Genomic DNA, 23,952 nt, shown 5'->3' with positions numbered 1-23,952 from the left:
ATCTAGCAAGGGTTGTAAAATTTTTTTTTTTTTTGGCGCGAAAAACCCTTAAGGGGGAAATTTCATTAAACCTCACGGGGCAGCAAAGGAGATACAATGTTAACGAGGTCATCCGGAAAGGAGTGATTCCATGTACCCAAATGAGGGTAGAACAAGGCCCATTTAGAAATATTATGGGTAAAAACATTATCATCTCTAATAACAAAGCAAAAGGAGTAGGACTCAAGGGAGCGCAAAAGGCTAAAGATATCTCCCAAGATGGTTGATCCTTCAAGAGGCGGCCGCACAGACTCACAAGGACGTAGTGAATCAACATCTGACTGTCTGAGTGGAAAGAAATCTGTCTGATGCCCTTACCAATAGGGGCGTTGAGACCTAGATGGATAGCTAAAGCTTCACCAACAAATGGCGAGCAAGGGTAGCCGTGGTCTGTAGTCACCATAGAGAGAGGTGCCCACAAGAGTTGAGAACTAAGGCTCCCAACCCCATGGCCCGAGGTCTAGAAGAAAAGGAAGCATCAGTGAAGATGTGAAAAACTCAGCAGTAGGGTTTGTAGAGCACCTAGGCTGCAAGTAGTGGCAAGAGGGAGGGGCAGGGGCACCCACTGATGAAATCTCCGCAACCAGTCGATGCAAAAGGCCATTGCATTTCTCCTCTTCCATATTTCGCAAACAATAACCACATGAATTACGAAGTAGACCTTTTGTTCCCGCTTACTCAAACCTAGCCTCTTGCTTCCACTGAATAACTTAGTCTACGTAGGTTGTAAAAGTTGAATATGTGACCAGTAAGCCCAATTTTGAGTGTTTAAATTAATAGTTTATGTTATTATTTTATGTCTAATTAGTTTTCCTAAGGTTACATCTTAAAGAGTTCACAACTAAGCATAGAATCCATTCACCACAGGGGTTCAGATGCACACAAGGGATATCAGGTGGGTATTTTAGGGAATATACTAAAATCCTATAGGGTGAACCCTAGGATGGTCTGGTAAACCTTCATTGCGTAGTGAAGGAAAACTTTCTTCTATAAATAATGGTACCATTGCTATCTACTTTGTAAAATCAGAGAGGAATATAATAGACATGCTTAGAAACCTCAGTCCACCGAGATTAATCACGAGACATCTAAAGGAATAGGTTTAAGACCCATGTCATAACTCAAGGTGATAGATACCTATCATAATATATTTATTCTGATTAGATGGGAAGATATATAGTACTTACCTCCATTGAACAGGAAGATGAGAAATAAGACTCTTAATTAACCAAGACTTATGTCATAAGGGGGTATGTTAACTGTGATGCATACTATGGGCTGACCTAAGTGGATGTAGATGGTGACGCTGCCTCCGATGAGAATTTTACGAGCAAATTCTCTAAAAATTCACGAGTCCAAGATGACAACAAGACCAAAACAACCACAATAAAAGGGTGACTTCAACGTCAGATAGTAAGATATGAATGGTAAGTCAATCGGCTACACCAATGAGTAAAGCTTCAAGAAGTTGACTTCTCCCATACTCTATAGTATGGCTTATTGTAGGCATTGAATTTTGTCACTCCCTCGACAATGACGACAACAGGACACGAACGACATCGGTATCTCTTTCGAAAAGCACTTTTACTCCTGCACCCAAGCAATATCATCTTTTAATCCCCCAAAGTGATTTAAAAGATCATTTTACCAAATGCTAAATGAGGAATTGCTCACTTTCCCCGACCACGACGATCGCGTTAGCTTGTTAGTGGGCCGTGGAGGTTGTAGGGGGCAGACAGCCCACTTGTCAGGGGTGTAGGGGGCCAAGCAACCCCCGAAATTTTTTTTTATGAAGAATCAAAAGGCACGTATAACCTAAAATCCCAAAAATACCCTTCAACCAGGTCTATTGAGCTGCGAGACCCAATTAGGGTTTTCGCGACACCGTGAATCAAAAACATAAACTACCTATCTGTCGCAGCTGCTGCTGCTCAGTAGTTCAAGTTTTGATTCGTGGCACCGCAAATCGTCTCAAAACCCTTATAAATAGAGGTCCCTCCTTCATAAACATGGTGTCACATAAACATAAGAAATGAAATAACTTTAAAACTGCACCAAAGAAGCAGAAGACCAATCCACCTGCTGACAACAAAAACTCTGGCAAATTGAACTATTTTTTCTACAAGGAGGAGGGTCATCTTCGTAAAGACTATCAGAAACATCGAGTTTGGTTAAAAAAGAAGGGTAATAGTTTTATCATAGTTTGTTTTCAAACCAATCTCGTTGACGTTCCTTATAACACTTGGTGGATTGATTCTAGTGCAACTGTGTATATATTGAATTCCATGTAGAGATTTCTTCCAACTCAGAGCCCAAGTCCCAGTGAGAGTATCTTTTACATGGGGAACCGGATGGAGTTTGAAGTTTAAGCAATCCACTTGTAGACTCATAATGGATACCGGATACCAGCTGGACCTATTGGACACTCTCTATGTCCCCTCTATTTTTAGAAATCTTGTTTCTCTGTCAAAACTTGATTCTGAAGGTTATGACTTTATATTTAGGAATAATGTTTTTTATATAAAGTCAATAATCTAGAATTTACTGGATATTTATGCGATGGTCTTTATATATTTAATTTAGATTTCGATTATGAAAGTTCTTTGCTTACCATGCATGTGAATGTTGGAACTAAACATAAATCCAACAATAATGTTTCCTCAACCTTATAACACAGATGTCTAGGTCATATCTCCAAACCTAGGATGGAGAGGTTAGTGAAGGAAAGTGTATTGCCTAATTTAGACTTCACTAACTTCAAAACCTGTATATATTGCATAAAAGGTAAGCAATCTAGAACAAGCAAAGTTGATGCCATAAGGAGTGATGCACTGTTAAAATTAATTCATACAGATATTTATGGACCATTTGACCCATGCATTACTGGTGAGACGTATTTCATCACATTTATTGATGATTACTCACAGTATTGTTAAGTTTACTTGTTGAAGAAAATGTCTAAAAGCATAAATGTCTTTGAGACTCTTTGTGCTAAAATCGAAAACAAGTTGGACAGAAAGGTCAAGACCGTGAGATCTAATAGAGGGGTGAGTATTACGGTAGACATACAAACCTAGGAAAGTTGAGGGACCATTTGCCCACTTCCTCAAATCGAAGGGTATCACTCCCCAATATACACTTCCTGATACACTTAAACAAAATAGAGTTGTGGAAAGTCATAATCGTACCCTTAAAGATATGATCGTAGTATGATAAGTAACTCATCACTATCTGAGTTTATGTGGGGCCAAGCTTTGAAAACAACTGTGTATATCTCTAATCGGGTTCCCTATAAGTCAATTCCTAAAACTCCTTATGAGTTATGGACGGGGAAAAAACTCAGTTTGAGACACTTACACGTATGGGACTATCCAGCTGAAGCTAGATAATATAATCCCCATGAAAGAAAACTCGACCCTAGGACCATTAGTTGTTACTTTATTGGTTACTACCAATGGTCAAAAGGATTTAGATTTTATGCACCTAATCATAGTACCAGTATTGTGGAAACTTCAACTGCTAGATTCCTAGAGGATGGAGTATTAAGTAGGATAAAATTAGGAATAAAACCTTGTATTGATTAGGAGAAAATCTCTCAATTATACAGAGCAGCATGCATCCCATGCTGGTAGGAAAGGAAATACAAATAAGAGAAGAAATACAAAAGAAAATAAATCAAGAGGAATCAGTTTACAGTTAGAGGATGAGGATGAAAAATCCTCATCATCTACACGTCTAATACTCCCCCTCAAGTTGGAGAGTGAATGTCGAGAACTCCCAACTTGGCCTTGTGACTAGTAAATAAATCCTTTCCAAGAGATTTGGTGAAGATGTCAGCAATCTGAGCAGCACTGGTAATAAGATAAGGACGGATAAGACCGATGCGAATTTGGTCCTGAACAACATGACAATCAATCTCAATATGTTTTGTTCACTCGTGAAAAACTGGGTTGGCTGCAATATGCAGGGCGGCATGATTATCACAATAGAGAGGAACGGGTCGAGGGAGAACAACACCAAGATCACTGAGTAATGTAACTAACCACATAATTTCACAAGTAGCCGTGGCTATGGCTCAATACTCAGCCTCGGCAGATGAACGGGACACAGTAGGTTGTTTCTTAGATTTTAAGGAAATGGGGCTGGAACCAAGGAACACACAATAACCGGTGGTGGAGCGTCGTGTCATAGGGTAGCTTACCCAATCAGAATCACAATATACACGGAGAGAAAGTACACTATCAGTAGAGAGAAGGATGCCTTGGCCTAGAGAACCATGTAAGTATCAAAGCAGGCGAGTTGCAGCATCCATGTGAGGCTTGCGTGGTTCTTGCATGAACTAGCTGAGGATACTCATAGTGTGCACAATGTCAGGGCGAGTGATAGTAAGGTAAATCAAGCGGCCTAGTAAACGCCGATAAGGCATAGGATCAGGTAATAGGTCACCATCAGCATTAGTAAGCTTGAGATGATGCTCCATGAGGAAGGTAGTGGGAGTAGATCTAGTGAGACCAACGTTAGTTAATATATCCAACGTGTATTTTCATTGGTTGAAGAAAATTCCCTTGCAGGAGCGTGCCACTTCAAGCCCAAGGAAATATTTAAGAATACCAAGGTCTTTGATGCGGAAATGTTGTTGTAGAAGTGACTTTAAACCTGAAATGATCGTGGGGTCAGAGCCAACAATCAAAATATCATCGACGTATACAAGAACAAAGGTGGAAGAAACAGCTGTAGTGTGGTAAAATAAGGAGTAATCTGCCTTTGACTGGGTATAACCAAGATCGATAAGAGCACTTGAAAGTTTAGCAAACCAATTTCGTGATGCCTGTTTAAGCCCATACAAGGACTTATGTAACCGGCAAACCAACGGTTCCCCCTTTCAATGATAGCCAAGTGGAAGAGTCATGTACACCTCTTCGTCTAACTTGCCATGTAAGAAGGCATTGTTAACATCAAGTTGGTGCAAGGACCAGCCTTTGACGACCGCAATAGCAAGTAAGGCACGTACAGTAACAAGCTTAGCAACTGGAGCATAAGTCTCATAAAAATCAACCCCCTCAGTTTGTGTGTAACCCTTGGCAACTAAACGAGCCTTGTAACGTTCAATTGACCCGTCGGAATGCCATTTGATCTTATAAACCCATTTGCAACCGATGGGTTTCTTGTCAACCGGTAAAGGAATAAGAGACCAAGTCTTGTTTAGTTCAAGAGCTACAATTTCAGTGTGCATCGCCTCCTGCCAATCAGGAATAAGAACTGCCTTTACAAAGCTAGTAGGTTCAGTGATGGCGGTAAGGGCCTTGAGATACCTAAAATGAGGTGGAGAAATATGGTGGTAGGATAAAAGACAATTAACAGGGGTAAGAGAACCTGTGCAGGAAAGAGAATCCTGGGCATCCGTGGCATAGCAATGGTAATCGTTGAGACGTGCCGACTGTCGATGAACATGAGATGGACGTGGAGGAGGAGCATTAACAACTGGGGCAGCTAGTGACATAACGACTGGGGCAGCTGGTCATTGAACAACTGGAGTAGGAGGGGGGTTGTATGGTGGAGGGGGTGAGGAATGATCAATATTCGAGACCGAGATTGGTAAAACCGGCAAGGATGGAGAAGGAGAGGAAGGTGAAGATTGGGAAAAAGGAAATATTTGTTCAATATAAGTGACATCTCGGTTGGTGTACACTCGGTGTGTTTACAAATCATAAATCCTATATCCTTTTTGTGCATAAGGATACCCAATAAAAATCCCCAGAGATAAACGGTGGTCAAATTTATGGCGAATAACCGAATGATTATGACCATAACAAAGGCAACCAAAAGTCTGAAAATGGGCATAGGAAGGTATTTTATTAAAAAGAACATGGAGAGGTGATTTTCCATGTAGCAATGGGGTGGGTAAGTGGTTAATGAGGTAAGCGGCAGTCAAAATACAGTCACCCCAAAACTTGGGAGGTAGACTTGCTTGAAATGAGAGGGCAGGAGCCACATTGAGGAGGTGATGGTGTTTGCATTCGACAACACCATTTTGTTGAGGTGTGTCGACACAATTGTGTTGGTGAATAATACCGTGGGTAGTAAAAAAATCTTTAGAAGAATGTTTAAAAAATTCACGGCCATTATCACTACGAAGTTGTTTAATTTGATAACCAAATTGGGTTTTGATCATGACAAAAAATTCCCGTAAACGGGACCAAGCATCAGATTTGTGATTTAACAAAAACACCCATGTGCACCTAGAGTAGTCATCCACAATAGTTAAAAAATATTTTGCACCACAAAGAGAAGGTATGATAAAAGGTCCCCAGATGTCACAATGTATTAAATCAAAACAAGAAGAAGTAGAAATAGAACTAGAAGTAAAAGGGAGACATGTTTGCTTAGCCAAAGGACAAATAGAACAAACACAATTTTTAGGAAAAGAAATGAGTGGTTCTAAATGAGAAATAAAATCAGAAACTTGTAAAGATGGATGTCCTAGGCGAGAATGCCAGAGATCGAATGTGGAAGAAACGGCAGCAGTAGTGGAAAAATCCATCTCCAAATAGTAAAGTCCATTGATTGCCTTAGCCAGCCCAATCCTCTCCTTTGTGCATAGGTCCTGAATCACACAATGATCATGGTAAAATGTGAAAAAACAATGCAGTTGACGGGTAAGTTGAGTAACAGATAATAACTTAAAACCAAAGGAAGGGACATATAGCACATGTTGAAGGCGTAGGGAGGGAATAGGAGTGCAATGACCAATGTGAGAAACGGTTGCAAGTGAACCATTAGGTAAACTAATGGACTGATTATGGAGTTTAAGACTGCTAGGAGTAAACAAAGATAAATGGGAAGCCATATGAAGACTAGCACCAGAATCAATAATCCATAAAGAATGGGGGTTACCTGCGGCATTAGCCATAGGAGTAACATTACCAGAGTGCAGTAGAGATAGGAGCTGATTATACTGGTCTGTGGTGAATGAAGGTGCAACAATGGGAACAGCGGCAATAGCAGCAAATGAAGGAGCCAAAGTGGGCACCTCAGCAGTAGTGACAGCAGGTTTGGGTGCACGCTTAGGAGGTAACCATGCTTCTTAAAGCAACGAGACTCCGAGTGACCATCCAATCCACAGAAGTCGCAATGATAAAACTTCTTGACGCCTTGTTTGGAGTTGGGTCGTGGAGAAGCAACGACCAAAGCGGACTGAGTATGTATAGGATCAACAACCTCATTGATGGTGTCATGACGTTCCTCTTGAAGTAGAAGAGAATAGATAGGGTTCGCCGTCGGTAGGCGGTCCATAAGAAGAAGCTGACTACAAAGAGAGCCATAGGATTCATTAAGACCCATAAAAAATTCAATCAAATGATCTCGTTGGACAAGATCCATATGCTGTTTAAGAAGACCACAGGTACATGACGGTAAGTCATTGTAAGATGAAAGTTCGTCCCAAAATCCTTTAAGAACAGTGTAATAAGAGGCCAATAGAGAAGTGCCTTGCTTATGAGTGGAGATGGCATGACGAATCTCAAAGATTCGGGGTGCATTTTGTTGAGAATAACAGGCATGGAGATCAAGCCAAACCTCATGCGTAGTAGCAGCGTAAAGAACGCTATTGTCACACCTCACCTTGGACAGCCTAGACGTAGCATGAACCGATGCGGTCTCGCACCCAACCTAGCCAGGAAGCTCTGTGCAGCACAATTACCAAGCACACACCACAGAGAATCTAAGCAGCAAAAAAAATACTATGAACTTAAATATTTACATAAAATTCCTTTAAGAACCGAGTGATAAACTTATATACATATGTTCGGTTAAGTAACCCAAAAACCCATATTTACAGTTATCCAAAAAGAGTATTTATATACATACTTTAAACATCCAAATGGATAGATTTGAATTAAGAAGTTAGATATGCATGGGTGCAGATCTTGGAGCAGAGTTAGTAAAAAGAAAAATGCACTTGCGTGCCCTAATTTAAGTACTGGATGTGGTCCTACCATCGATTGAGTAAGTTCTCAACACAGGCGGTCTGGTCTTGAAGTTAACCTATTCTCCTTTTAATCATACATAAGTTTCTGGCTGTCAAGGTCCGGTGGTTTCCTACTATGCTTTTAAATAGGCTTGGGTCTTATTTAAAATACCTAAAACTTATCCATTTTGACTCCCAAAGCTTCTTCATTATGGGGAAACCATCTCCTAGTGCTTCTTGACACAGACATATTCTATTCTATTTTGGCTTTTCCAAGTAGTGGGTTGAATACTAAATTAAGATAGGACTATTAGTGAATTAGTTTGACAAATCCATATAGAAGTAATGACCTATGTCCTTGCCGATAGGGAAGAGTTAAATTCACACAACACAAACATTTACTATCGTAGGATGGCGGCTATTAATCTATTAAAAATTAAATCAAATATCCCTCACAATGGTACTAATAATCTAGGTAGAGGTATTAGATCTGGAACTTAAATTTAAAATATCGGAATAATAATTTAAATGGTTCTTATCTCTTGTAAACAAGAAAAAGTTTACAATATGGATCCTAAATATCTTATTATAAAAGAGGTCTAATAAGATGATATATTTTTTTTAAATCATGCACTGTTTACTAAATCATTGGAAGTGTTCAGGGTGTGGGGTCCACAATCAAGAGGACCACAAAATAAAAACTTGTCAGATTCCCAATCCAGACCACTCGAATCTTGGGACCCGGATTGTGGAATCGGGCACCTAATCCTACCATGCTTGCAACCCTCGTAGCTCTACCAGCGCGTTCAGCTCAAGATGCTCTTGTAATCATAGGAGACATGATGAAAGATTTCCAACAACAGCAGAGACTATTCATGAGTAATACAATTGCTGTGATGCGACAACAACAACAATAATTCATGATTTGCATGAACGCATAAATACAAGCTGTGCAGCAGGCCGTGCAGCAGGCCGTGCTAGAGACTTCTCCTATATCTAATACACCACCTATACTCGATAAGTCTATAGAAGACGGACAAGGAAACGATGGCATACCACAACTGGGGTCTAGGAAAAGACCTATGACCTCACAGGAGTTTGGGGAAAATAGGAAAACTTTCAGAGGAACCAATGCATTTTATTAAACCAAATGCAAATCCTCCTTGTCAATTGGCATAGTTCACAACTGCTCCTCGATCACCAGAGTCAAACATTCAATGTTTCTCCTGCAATAAGCGGGGTATATGGCCAGAAATTGCACGCTCCATCAAGACAAGCACGCCATAGCAAGGCGGCAAGCCCCATGAGGAATAAGTTCGCCATAATTATAGAGGTGGCAGAGTCATCATTGGGTGTCGTGGTAGGTATTTCATCCACACTTATGCCCTGCCCCTACCATGTTGAATTAATTAAGTATAAAGAAAACAGAACATAAAAAAAAAAAGGGGATTAACCCAGGGTCAGGGGTACTTGACTATCGGGGTCTGCCCGAAGGTTTGAGGCCAACGTACCAAGCGTGGAGGTGGACTCCCTACTTATATTGGCTGAGGGGGTGCGGTGGGGATAAAAGAAGTGACCCAAAGTACCCCTCGAGTCGATACCATAGTTCATACCAATGACTTAGTCTGTTTATTAGGTGGATTAATAAAAATGGAATTGAACATGCATCATATAGTGTGATTGATATTTACATTTAATAATATATGTTTCATGCATCATTTGTATGTTGTGTGTTTTCTCCCTCATTGGGCTCAGTGTGAGCTCACACTCGTGGAAACCCTCTTTTTAGATGACTAAGCAGGTGACGGACTACTTGACAACGAGCTCGAGGTTGATGGTTTTGAAGACTTCGCAGACCGAGAGCCCAAGGAACATGATGGGTCTTGCATCTGTGACATGTGTACCTTCTCTTAGGCGGGCCTGATGGATTAGGCCTTTCCTTTTGATAGTTCTCTTTTATATATACATAAAACTTAATATATATATATATATATAAATACTCTTGTTGGATAACTGTAAATATGGGTTTTTGGATTACTTAACCGAACATATGTATATAAGTTTATCACTCGGTCCTTAATGGACTTTTATGTAAATATTTAAGTTCATAGTATTTTTTCGCTGCTTAGATTCTCTATGGTGTGTGCTTGGTAATTGTGCTGTACAGAGCTTCCTGGCTAGGTTGGGTGCGAGACCGCATTGGGTCATGCTACGCCTGGGCTGTCTAAGACAAGGTGTGACAACTTGGTATCAGAGCAGGCTGACCGGCCCTTCTGGAGCTAGAAGCTCTGGCCACCCCTGAATGACTTTTTGGGATCTTTAATGGGTTAGGATGGTTCTCTAACCTTTTAGGAAATGTCTTAACATTTTTGTGACTCTGTATTTAGGACATTGAACCTGCTTGAACCCCTTCTCTTCGATTTTGGACACTTGGCTGGGTAGCTTGATCAAGACAACCAAGCTGAGTGGGGTTTTTGGTGTTGCTTGCAATATATAACTAATCTATTATATACATGAACAATAGTTTCAAATCTGATTTTCATGTTTGAGTGCTCATTCTATTATTAGATAATGTTGCATATGTAGGATTATGTATTGTTTATATAGAACATGTTGTGATATATTTGAAGTCTTATTTTGGAATTGCTATGGTATAAGTTGATTTCATAAATGGTGTATGGATATGCAAAACTGGTTGTGATTGTTGTTTGGAACTGATATGCACTACCGCTTGTGTGACCTTGTGTTCCTGAGTGGACGTGTATATGGAACACAGTGCACTCTTGAACACAGCATGTCATCATCTAAAAATCATGGTTAGGATGAAAACCCCAAACTACAACCCTTACCAGCAGGGGTTCAGGTGCTGGGTAGTCGGGTTACTGAAGCCTGGAGCAAAGGGATTTAACCCAGGGTCAGGGGTACTTGACTATTGAGGTCTGCCCGAAGGTTTGAGGCCAACGTACCAAGCGTGGAGGCGGGCTCCCTACTTGTATTGGTTGAGGGAGTTCGACGGCGATAAAAGAAGTGACCCAAAGTACCCCTCGAGTCGATATCGTAGTTCATACCAATGACTTAGTCTGTTTGTTAGGTGGATTAATAAAAATGGAATTGAACATGCATTATATAGTGTGATTGATATTTACATTTAATAATATATGTTTCATGCATCATTTGTATGCTGCGTGTTTTCTCCCTCATTGGGGTCAGTGTGAGCTCACACTCGTGGAAACCCTCTTTTTAGATGACTATGCAGGTGACGGACTGTCTGACAACGAGTTCAAGGTTGATGGTTTTGAAGACTTCACAGACCGAGAGCCCAAGGAACATGATGGGTCTTGCATCTGTGACATGTGTGCCTTCTCTTAGGCGGGCCTGATGGATTAGGCCGTTCCTTTTGATAGTTCTCTTTTATATATACATAGAACTTAGTATATATATAAATACTCTTTTTGGATAACTGTAAATATGGTCTTTTTGGGTTACTTAACCGAACATATGTATTTAAGTTTATCACTCGGTCCTTAATGGACTTTTATGTAAATATTTAAGTTCATAGTATTTTTTCGCTTCTTAGATTCTCTATGGTGTGTGTTTGGTAATTGTGCTGCACAGAGCTTCCTGGCTGGGTTGGGTGCGAGATCGCATCAGTTCATGCTATGCCTAGGCTGTCCAAGGCGGGGTGTGACAGCTATTGGCAATGTCTGGAGTGAGAGCATTAACAAGCCAGGAGAGGACCATACTGTTGTAACGAGTCCATTGAGGAATCAGATCTGAATCATCAAGTTTAGGAAGGGAACCGACAAGGAATTACAGCTTATTTTTGGCTTCGAAAGCCATGTGCATTGCTCATCTCCAGGTAGGATAGTTGTCACCCTTCAACAGTTGGGTAACCAAAACAGCACCCAAGTTATCCGAGTGATGAAGGAAATAGGGAGAAGAAACGTCATTACCGGTAGACATGGTTGCAGAAACAGTGGAGGAAGATGAACGAGAACAAAATGAAGAATATTGGAGGATCGAGAGTTAGACTGATACCATATTAAGTGGGATAAAATTAAGAATAGAAGCTTGTATTGATTTGGAGAAAATCTCTCAACTATATAGAGCAGCATACATCCCATGCTAGTAGGAAAGGAAATACAAATAAGGGAAGAAATACAAAAGGAAATAAATCAAGAGGAATTAATTTACAGTTGGAGGATGAGGATGAAAAATCCTCATCATCTACACGTCTAATATAGAGACATTAATGGGAGTGATAAACTATGTAATGTGGTATTTGAGAAGCTCCTGTACATCATGATAGCGTTGCTATTCCACAAGTCATCACTGATGATGATCCTATGAAACAACAAATTATAGATGATGTACCATTCCATGAAGACATTGTTATTGAGAACACTATGGAATTACCTCCACCTCAGTCGAAAATATAGAGTAGACCTCAGAGAGTGAGGAGGTCTGCCATTTCGGATGACTACACAGTGTATTTCTATAGGTCTGACTTTGATCTTGAAATCAAGGATGATCCTTTAAGTTTTCCACAGGCTATGAATGACAATGATTCCAATAAATGGGTAGATGGCATAAGATGATATGAAATCCATCAGTGACAATGATGTCTGGGAGCTTGTTGAACTACCTTCAAGATCTAAAGAGATTGGTTATAAATGGGTATTGAAAATCAAGCATAACTCAAAGAGTAAAGTTGAACGACATAAAGCCAGATTAGTCGCGAAAGGTTTCACTAAGAAGGAATGCATTGATTACAATGAGACATTTTTTCCTGTTTTTAAGAAGGACTTACTTAGGATCATTTTAGCATTGGTCGCTCATTATGACCTAGAGCTTCACCAGATGGATATAAAGACAACATTCTTGAATGAGGATTTAGAGGAAGAAGTCTACATGAACAAACCAGAAGGGTTTAGTATATAAGGAAAGGAAAGTCTGGCGTGCAAATTAAAGAAATCAATCTATGGACTTAAACAAGCTTTTAGACAGTGGTATTTAAAGTTCAACCACATCATTGTGTCTTTCGGATTCATAGAGAACACTTTTGACAAGTGTATATATCTGAAAGTCAGTGGGAGCAAATTTATATTTTTGGTCCTGTATGTAGATGATATCTTGCTTGCCAACAATAATCTTAGTTTGTTAAAGGATACAAAAACATTCCTCTTTAAGAATTTTGAAATGAAGGATATAGGCTTGACATCTTTTGTTATTGGCATGGAGATATTTCAAGATAGATCTCGAACACTGCTTGGGCTATCATAGAGAGCCTACATTGACAGAGTTCTTGAGAGCTATGGTATGAATACTTGCAGACCTTGTGTTTCTCCTGTGATTAAGGGTGATAAGTTTAGTTTGAGCCAGTGTCCGTAGAATGATCTGGAGCGAGAACGGATGATAGACATTCTCTATTCTTTACCAGTAGAAAGTCTTATGTATGCTATGACTTATACTCGTCCAGATATTAGCTATGCAGTTGGAATGTTAGGTAGATATATTAGTAATCCTAGTATGGATCACTAGGTGGCTGCTAAGAAGGTACTGTGTTATTTACAGGGAACAAATGAATACATGCTTACAGAGCAACTGATCAGTTGCAAGTGATCGATTTTTTAAACTTTGATTTTATTGGTTGCCTCAACAATAGGAAGTCTACATCTAGTTATGTCTTTCTATTAGCTGGTGAGGCAGTTTCTTGCAAGTCCAAGAAACAGACTTGTATCTCTACTTCCACAATGGAAGCGGAGTTTGTGGTATGCTTTGAGGCCAGATCAATGACAATTCGATTGCGGAATTATATCTCAGGGCTTAGGGTTGTCGACTCCATCATGAAGCCGCTGAGACTTTACTGTGACAATGTCACCGCCATGTATTACTCCAAGAATGACAAGCATTCTACCAGAGCTAAGCATATTGGAGTGAAGTACAACTTTGTGAAGGAAGTTGTTCACGAACAAAAGGTGTCTGTATCACGTATAAAGACAAGTCTAATGATTGCAGATCCTTTGACCAAGGCATTAACACCTAAGCTCTTTGTTATCTTGTATTTGATATGGGTCTTACTAGAATTTGATGTATTGGTCACATTTTGTTATGGACACCCTCTATTATTTGATATGATCATATTTATGGATTTTTATGAGCATATCTCATCTCTATCATTGTGGATACAATTATTGCGATATGATTGAGATATTATTATTTTTGGAGCGTTTATTATTTGTTTCCCTACTTTTGAACCAATTTGGGTGAGATTGTTGGTGTTGTGATTATGAAAGGGAGTATGTTGGCTCAATAAATGACATGTAACCGCCATAGTCCACATCAATGGTTTCTTTCATGCGTGGTATTACTGAATACAACCGATGAATGGGGTGTTTTGTTTCGTGGCCACATTGAGTTGTTTACCCGTGTTGGAATCCAAGCATTATTGTTTTAATAAATAAATGTTTTACAAACAAAATTTTTTGAGTGATTGTGAATCGGTCATATGTTACAAGTGGGAGTTTGTAGCAATTTTTTTTTGTTCCTAATTAGTTCTCCCATTAGACATTTTCCATTAATGGACTCAAGGGATTTGATTTCTTGCTTTATCATCATACCATACTTGGATTCATTGAGATATACTCATTCTACTTCAGTAAGATTGTAACTTGGAGAGATCCTATTGATTGGATTTAATTTGGAAAAGATCCTATTGACTGGATTGCAATTTGGGAGAGATCCCATTGATTGATTGGCCTACCTTAATGTGAGGTTGGCATTATATTATTAAAGGGAGACTAGCTCCCCCTTGTATTCACGTACTATTCTCATCCATTTGAGAAGTACATTGAAAAAAATACTAAGGGGAGAAACTCTAGTCCTTCATTACCGATTCTTGTCATTGTTCGTTGGTGCTAGTCGTCTTGCAAACATAAGTGAAGATGGCTGGATCAATATCGGCAATGAATGGTATGTTGTCGATCCCCTCTTTATTAAGATGATTCATTTATGTGTTGACTAGATCATACATGTAGGATTATCTATGTTTTTTTTTTTTTGGGAAGTAAAAATTATCAATGTTACAATACATTGACATTGTGGGGAACTTTTTCCCTTAATTTTTTTAGGGAACATGATTTATTGATGGAAATATCCAATCATGCATCAGTTGCAAGATTCAAAGGTTCCTCACTCATATTATGTCACATATTAAATTTCATCCCAAACAAAATTGGCCATGTGGCAAAACAAATCACTATAAAAAATCTAGACAATGAAGTATGTGCATGGAGCCATGGACTACAAGAGGGTTCATGGACAATTGAATTTGAAGTAGCAAGGGAGAAAAAAGATATGGAATTTATTTTTGGGAATCTTAACTTCCACTGATCCACTCATTATAATCTCGCCCTCCTTCTTTAATTCAAGTGTTACGATACGCGGGTTGTTTGACTAATCAGCACAGAATCCCAACTACCATAGCGCCTATATAAAAAACCCCTACCTGTTTACCTGTCTTTCTCGAAAGATTCCATAATCCTGTTTGGCCTGTGAACGAGGTCGGAAGTAGAACTGTAAAGCAACAAAAAAATTTAAAAAGGAAATTTTAAAAAGTTAAGATGTCTTGGGATAACAAGATCAGCTATCTCAAGGATCACCACATGGATTGGAGGGTCACTATAGAAGATAATTTTGGTATTCAAATTTTAGTCTAAATTAGATCTACCATTTTTTATTCAGATATGTAAAATTGGGAGATCCTCCCATCAACTCCAAAAAATATGGGTTTTTATGTTATTTTATGCCAATTTGAGTACATGTAATGCAGGTCGTGCACATGCACAATTGTGCAAGAAAATTTTTGTCATTTAAAAAATTACAGTGACTCATACCTCTTGAGTAGAGTTTGGATCCATATATTCACCTGTGTGTATGGGTTAGATGCCAACATTAGTCCCAGTCCCACCTATTACCTATTACTGCCTGCATGTGAACATACATGTAGAGAATCTCAACTCCTTTAAAGAAGCTTTCTATAGTACTTAAATTCTTTTAAAGGAAAAAGAACACTACCCGGTTGCATTCCCTGCATCCACACATAAGGGGAAAATGATCACCCTGCCCCTCCTGTTAGATGCCTTTGCATATCCCCTTATTGGTCTTGTAACTCTTGTGCCTGAGTGAAATTACCCTTCCATCCTATAAAAATCGAAAATTCGATCTATATTGATGCCAGTATGCATGCTCTCATTGACCCAGCACTGGGGCAAGGATCACACACAACCAGATAGCGATATCTTGCCCAAAAAAGAAGGGAAAGTTAGATTTATTTATTTTTAGTCAACACACTAGATTTATTACTGATAGCCCCATATAAAAATCTATCCAATGGGAAGGTACAATAAAAGGAGAGTTACACTTTACATTAATTGGCTAGGGGACCAACCAGAATGAGACATAGTAAGAAATATTAACTTTGAAAAACTGAAGTTGAGATTTGTCACTTCTTCGTTTGGTAAACGATAAAAATAGAAAAATCTCATAAAGTCTTACCTCTTTTCAGTTTCTGCACGGTTGGGTCCTCCAGTGGACCAGTCCATTTTTTTATTGAGTGAAAAATTTAGTAAGAGATTTCTTAAGTCTTAATTCTAATCACCGACCAGGCGACCAGGCACCGAAAATGTTCCTCTGCCCCTCTCATTTCTTCTCTCTCTCTCTCTCTCTCTTGCCGTTGGCCCCTTCTCCACCTCGCTCTCTAAAGTCTCTATAAACAGAAGAATCCTTCTCACAATTTCAAAGCAATTACTCTGTGTGTAAAGGGAGAAAATTGAGAGTGAGAGAGAGAGTGAAGAGTCTGAAAAAGAGCTCCAACCATGTCCAGCATCAACTCAAGCAGTTCATCTCTTCCCCATCAAAGGTAAGTAGCAGAGAATCTCTTTTTATTTATTTATTTTTTTTCTAGTTTCTTTCTTGTAGTTACTTCCATGGGCTTTCAGATTGTTTTTCCCATTTCAGAGAACTATTTAATATGATTTTAAGTCTTATGTTCTGCAACTTTAATTATAGGCTTTACTACCTTATAATCCCATGAAACTAATTATTCTTCTGTCACAAATTGAGACCCAAATTTTTATCTTCGGTGAACTAAGAAAATTAGGATCTCTGGTTTGCAATTGTTACTCTCACCCATTTTGAGAAAGGGTTCTAAAAAAAGGGAAGAACCCTTTCTCTTGGGCTTCGATTTGTTCGCCCAAACATAAACTGACAATTCAGTTAAAATCCAGAAGTGATCACTTGGTTTTTTCTTGATTTCATCCAAAAACAGTTTCTGCAAGCTCTGTGATTAAAGTTGAGGGGGCCATTGGTAATTTCATTGATTTGGCCACACACAGTGTTCTCCCAAAGACTAATCTCTCGCTCTCTCTCTCCCTTTTTAGCAGATTAAAAATTCGTCTTTGTAGAGTTAATAGAATCAGCCAAACACACCCCCTGTATACAATGGAATTTGTTCCTTGTTATTCTTAGTTTTATTGTTATTTCTCTTCAATTTTTCATTTACACCTCTTTCTCTCTCTCTCTCTCTCTCTCTCTCTCTCTCTCTCTCTCTTAGCCATCCTAATTATAAGTTTCTTATAATTTCTCTTCTGAGATCTTGCATAATTTGCTTACTTTAATTCATTGGTTTATGAATGTTTTTAGGCATCTGTATATTGTTCTCTATTGAATTTTTTATATGATATTTCAATTGCTTTCATATACTTGTATTTGTAATCCCAAGTCCAATTCAAGTATTATCAAGGAGCATGGGTTCCCAATAGTTTTAGATTTTGATCTAAATATGTGGAGTAGTTTTCTGTATGGAAGTGTGGACTACGCTAGTATTCCCAAGTGTCTCTCTCTCTCTTCTGTAAAACAACGGGTCAGAGATGTCTTTTCATATGGGGAGGAGAGAGATGGACACATGGGAGTGCTGGCGGAGACCACACTTCCAAACAGAAATCTTTTTTCCTCTAAATATATGCATGGTTTTTTAACCTTATTTCTAATACTTTATACATGTCATATGGTTCTGAGGGGCCTTTAAATTTAACTACATGTTCTTTCACCCAAAAAAAAAAAGAATATTTTCAATCTATATGATATCATGATTCAACACAAATGACCAAATTTTTTATTGTCCAAATTGTTGTAGTTAATGTTATAAAATCAGGAAGTTATCATATCACTTTAGGGTATTTAAGAATTTATAAGTGTTGAATAAGAGCAATCACTTTAAGGGCGACGGTTGGGCATACCGCCCGCACCAGGTAAGCGGGCGGCCTTGCCCAATTGGAGGGGGGAGGGGACAAGGTGGTCCCTTTCACATGAGAAGAGGAGAGAGATAGACACAGGGTGGACACGCGGCCCTTTTCCCTTTCTTTAATGCTACTAAATACATCTTGTTCAGTAAATGATATAAAAGGGAAACTAACCCACATTGAGGCTTTTTCTTCTTTTCTTTCGGTTTTCATTGTTTAAATTTCAATTCTTCTCTTGGGAATGTCTTCTTCTTCTATGGACATGTGTGTGGGATACTATCTTCACATAAAGATGTATAGATGGCTATTGTCTAGTGAAAGAAAATGATACCAAACAATTTTTTTTTTGGTAAACTGATACCAAACAATTAAAGCATCGTTCATACTTTTATATACTAGTATAATATCGTATGATATGATTTATGCTTAAGTCCAAGTGGTAATATTCTCTCCTCCACCCAAATATGCCATCCTCTGGACCTCTAAATTAAATACATATTGGTTTTGGTTTAATTCTCATAAATTATTTCTATGTACCACATAGCAGACTTGTAGGGAAGGTGGCATTGGTGACCGGTGGTGCAACCGGAATCGGCGAAAGTATTGTACGTCTCTTCCATAAGCATGGTGCCAAAGTATTTATTGTGGATATAAAAGACAGTCATGGCCAGCAACTATGTGAAGCCCTAGGAGGTGACCAAAATGTGTGTTACATCCATGGTAATGTCACTATTGAAGACGACATCCGCTGTGCCATTGACGCAACGATCGACAAATTTGGCACCCTCGACATTATGGTTAACAATGCCGGCATCTCTGGTCAACCGATTCCGGACATTCGCAATGTAGACATAGCTGAATTTGAGAAGGTATTTGATGTGAATGTAAAGGGTGTCTTCATTGGAATGAAACATGCAGCTCGTGTTATGATCCCTAACCGTAAGGGCTCTATTGTTTCTATATCAAGTGTTTCAAGTGCTCTTGGGGGGTTAGGCCCTCATGCATACACAGGGTCCAAGCATGCTGTTGTGGGGTTAACAAAGAATGTTGCTGCTGAGTTAGGGGCTTATGGGATCAGAGTTAACTGTGTATCACCCTATGCTGTATGTACAGATCTGGCTTTGGCTCACTTGCCTGAGGATGAGAGGACTGAGGATGCTAAGGTTGGATTCCATGCTTTTGTTGGGAAGTTAGCCAATCTACAAGGCATTAATTTAACGGTAGATGATGTAGCTGATGCAGTGCTTTACATGGCTAGTGATGAAGCAAGGTATGTCAGTGGGACCAACCTCATGATCGATGGTGGTTTTACATGTGTTAATCACTCACTTAGGGTATTCCGGTGAGACTGGTCATATTAAGAAAATGTCTTAGTGACCCTAAAATTTGATTTGGTCTTTGTAAGAAAGAACCTATCAGAGACTATGAGTGAGAAACAGAGTTGTTAAAAGTGATTAGGTGGGAAAGAATCAGATAATGATGATGTTGCTATGAGGTTTGGAAGGGATTCACTTTTGTCATGCAAAGTGTATTAGGCAGAGATTAAGCATCCAATTCCATAATAATGGGTATAAACTTAATTTAATTAAAATGGAATTTCTTTTGGATGATTCTATAGGAGCTTCAGTGTTTCAAGGATAACAATATGAAGGGAGAAAGAATACTAACCAGTGTTGTGTCTTGGCGTATACCTGTGCCCAGACACAACTGCATGTGAATGACCGATACACTCCTGATCCTTTTCGCCTTTTAGGGGAGGTGCACCGATCATCCTTTTCTTCAATATTAATTAGCGTCTCATAATCCAAGCAGTTGTTACAAACTCTCAAGTGCACCAACCAAACCCCTCCTCCCTCCTCCCTCCTCCCTCCTCCCGAACAATATGTTTAGTTTCTTAAGTGTTGCTGCTTTTGATCGCCACCTGTGAAGGAACAATTTCATTTTTTTGTAAAAGCATCTTAGGGGGTTAAGATATTCATTAAAAATGGCCCCTCCCTCCCTCTGGCTTAAGATATTCATTAAAAATATTCTCTCTCTCTCTCTCTCTCTCTCTCTCTCATGAAAACCAACGATAGCCTTTTGGAGAAAGTTTTCCTCCACATATTTGAGCGCTCACCACACCATCATCGGGTTTACATACATTACCCTTATAAGCTTTTAGTACGTTTCCCAAAATACCCTCAGTCCTGTTTGTAGTGCACTCTATTGGAATGGATATTGGCCAACTTGGAAACTGATACTCATCAAAAAAATAAAAACTTGGAAATCAATACGGTATTGGATTGATATCGGTAAGGATCGGCCATATCAAACAAATTTGCCCATGATCCTCCTTTAAAAATAGGTTTTTTGACTAATTTACCCCTTGTTCGTACCGTATCACCGCTATAGTATCAGCAACGTACAAAACCAATATGGATCGCTCGATATGGATGATTCAATACCGATACTTAGAACCATGCTCCCAGTATTCTCTATGCGTGTCTAAACCTGCCATAGTGAATGGACCGTGGCTGAAGGAATCCAAGAAAGAAAGGGAAAAAAAATAGGAGTAATTTACACATACCACCCCTAAGGTAACACATAAGTATAATCAAACCCCTCAGTTTCTGAAAATTCTATGTACTCCACTGAGGTCCACAAAAGTTAACACATGCTCCCATTCTGTTAGTTTAGGTCTAAAAATGTTAAAATTAAGAGATGAATTGACAAAAATACCCTTAACATATAAAAAAAAATCCTACAATTCATCTTCCCCAATTTTTGAGGGTTTGAAAAAAAAAAGATGAGTTGATACATCAAGCATCCATGGAAGGCCGCCATCAATCCATCACACATAACAAAATATCTGGCAGGTCATTGTCTTTTTTTATTTTTTGGTAAAAGCATCCCACATCCCATGTGTTTCCGGGGGAGTGTGGCGATTACTTTGCAAATTACTCACTTTTACTATTTAGAAAACGACCTCTCTCAAACCTCATCTCTCTTCGCCATCCAATTTCTCTTCCCCCCTCACCCACAACACACACTAGTGTTCTCTGTCGCTACATCTCTTTCCCTGGAATCCAAAAGCCTCAACTATCCTCTTAAACTCCACCCCTGCTCATCTCAACTCACGAACTCTCTCTCTTCATTCCCTCGAGTCTCTTAAAGCTTCTCTCTTTCTCTGTTAGGCTAAGCGAGTGAATATCAAACCACTAATTAATGGCTGACTCATGTAGTCGTTCGGCACATCTCAAGATGCTCCATCAAACCAGAGTGCTTTTCAGTCGAATCAAAGCATCCATGAAAGGCCGCCATCAACTCATCTTCCCTTTTTTCAAACCCTAACAATTGGCCTGGGATGATGAGTTGTAGGATTTTTTTTTTGTGCCAAGGGCATTTTTATCAATTTATCCCTTAATTTTAACACTGTTAAACCTAAACTCACGGAATGGGGACAAGTGTTAATTTTTGTGAACCTCATGGGGTTATGCAGAATTTTCAAAAAATTGAAGGATTTGATTATATTTACGTGATACCTCAAGGGTGATATGTGTAAATTACCCAAAAAAAATAAAAAAACAGGACTATTATTAATGAGCAAATCATCAGACCTTATATATCCTGAAGGGAACCACATTCTAATTTCGGGAGCACATCACAACTTATATATCTTAAAGGGAACCACATTCTCTTTTTGGGAGTGTGGCCTCTGCATCAGTACGAGGATCAATGAGAGTGCATGCAAAAATACCAATAAGGACAAGATTTTTACCTTTTATAGGGATAGGATGATCATTTTACCCCATGTTATGTCTAGGCACTAAAACTATACTGCCAAAGGTTTTTTTTTAAATCTTGAATTAGGTGAAGGGTTTTGTATCTAAGAGTATAGACCCTACGCCACTAGGGAGGGCAATAGAAACGCACAAAAAAATATTAATAATGATGGGATTTCTTCCTTTCACAAGACCGGAGTGATCATTTTGGCAATGATATGTGAAAGCGCCAGAGCTACACTCCCGGAGAGAATCCTTTTGCCCTTTTGAATCATCACTATACTTGTTCCTACGCTATGCTGTTGTAATAAACCGGATTCAAGGCGGCAATCAATTGTAGCCTCAAAGATATAGTACATTGAGGCCCAAACCACCTATCTTCTAAGTGAAGGTATTAGGCTATTAGCTCAAATGTATTAATATCCATTAGTGTGGAATATTCAGCTGTGTTTGGAAGTGCACTGTGTACATGCCCCATCTCTTTTGTTTTTTCGGCTAACATCTAAAATATCTTGTCCCACACTCAAAGAGACAGTGCTGACCTCCAAACAGAGCCCATCTTGGATGGGATGTTCCATGGTGATCCCATGTGATGTGATCGTGACCGTGACTGTGACTTCATAAGAAAGAGTAGGCTTCCCTATTTTGTGCCTTGAGGGATAGAATATCTTTGATGGGATGTTACACAGTGATCTGTTCTACTATTTTATTTTAATATATAAATTTTGAGTGGGTGGTAGCAGAGCTATGGGTATTTTTGTTAAACGCAATAATAAACGCAAAAGCTTAATCTGAGCTGTTTATTTTTTGACCTTTTAATTGTAACCGTTGAATAAAATAAAGACTATCAACCTGTTCACTGTGATAACATGTTTCATCTTTTACCTATTCTTTTTCATTGTTAGAAAATAGTATTCCAGGCAATTGGTATAAAACCTGACAGAATCTGCTTGTATATAAATATATATATACCCGAATGAAATAACAAAATAAATACAGAAACAAAACAACTTACAGTACAACGATGACTATCTTCTTGTTTCTTCCAAAACAACAAGTAGGAACACAAATGGAATCGTACAGAGAGTACTTTCCTTAAGATGTGGAACGTCCCCTATTAGTGCAGATCCGGGTTGACTTTGGCGTTCTACCGCCAAGATAAAATCACTTCAATCACAATTGGCAGCACCCAAGAGTGATTACAATACGGAGTAACCAAAGGTAATTACTCAGTAATCAGAAAGGAAGAAGAAGAAGATAAGAAGCAAACAGAATGCAAAGAGCACACTGTTTGCAGAGCAATGGAAACACTTACACGAATTATTCTTTGAAGCCCAAAGCCCATTTGCTTTTATAAGCCCACTAGTACCTGTACGTATAGGATGTGTCTCTACACACCTGTACATGTACATCCCATATACAGACCCCTCTACGTATAGGTAGGTGTACATACCAGGTCCCTACGTATGGGTGTATGTATATGTATGTGCCTATACGTACTACAATGCATGTGCATGATGCCATCTCGGATAAGGGGTGGATGTGCATGTATGTGGATGCATGTACTTCACCAAAAGAATACATCAAATGAACCCACACCCACACCTACACCCGCCCTGCCTCGACCTCCACCAATGCCCGGCCCGGCTCGGCTCGGCCCGCATGTGTGTGAAAAGCACCTCAGACCCCAACCTCACACATGGGACAAGGGAGACTTCCCTTAGAACCCTCTATCCCTTGTAAGCTACATGAGCTCATATTAGCTCACTTTTCTACTTGTCCCTAACCAATGTGGGACTAAACTTGAAGAGGTTCTCATGCCTTTTCAAGTTTCCTTACAAGTTTATACAAAAGGTCCTTGGTTCAAACCACCATGCACACACAT

General features: G+C 39.2%; 1 protein-coding gene across 4 annotated transcripts in view; it reads left to right on the top strand.

Moving 5' to 3' along the window:
* LOC122672765 (xanthoxin dehydrogenase-like) overlaps positions 1-23,952 on the top strand; it is an 83,889-nt gene that overhangs the window by 9,271 nt on the left and 50,666 nt on the right. Inside the window, exons 1-3 of one of the 4 annotated variants that reach the window (XM_043870252.1) lie at positions 6,494-6,504; positions 16,849-16,925; positions 18,854-19,677. In XM_043870252.1, coding sequence (XP_043726187.1) covers positions 16,882-16,925; positions 18,854-19,652 — 843 coding nt within the window. In that variant the 5' untranslated portion in view covers positions 6,494-6,504; positions 16,849-16,881 and the 3' untranslated portion in view covers positions 19,653-19,677. Of the gene's footprint in view, positions 1-6,493; positions 6,505-16,842; positions 16,926-18,853; positions 19,678-23,952 lie in introns of those variants that run through there. The other 3 variants (XM_043870251.1, XM_043870254.1, XM_043870253.1) reach the window with 3 other exon arrangements.

This window comes from Telopea speciosissima, chromosome 8 (genome assembly GCF_018873765.1).
Source record: "Telopea speciosissima isolate NSW1024214 ecotype Mountain lineage chromosome 8, Tspe_v1, whole genome shotgun sequence".
Lineage (NCBI taxonomy): Eukaryota > Viridiplantae > Streptophyta > Magnoliopsida > Proteales > Proteaceae > Telopea > Telopea speciosissima.
This window is presented reverse-complemented; position numbering and strand designations above follow the sequence as displayed.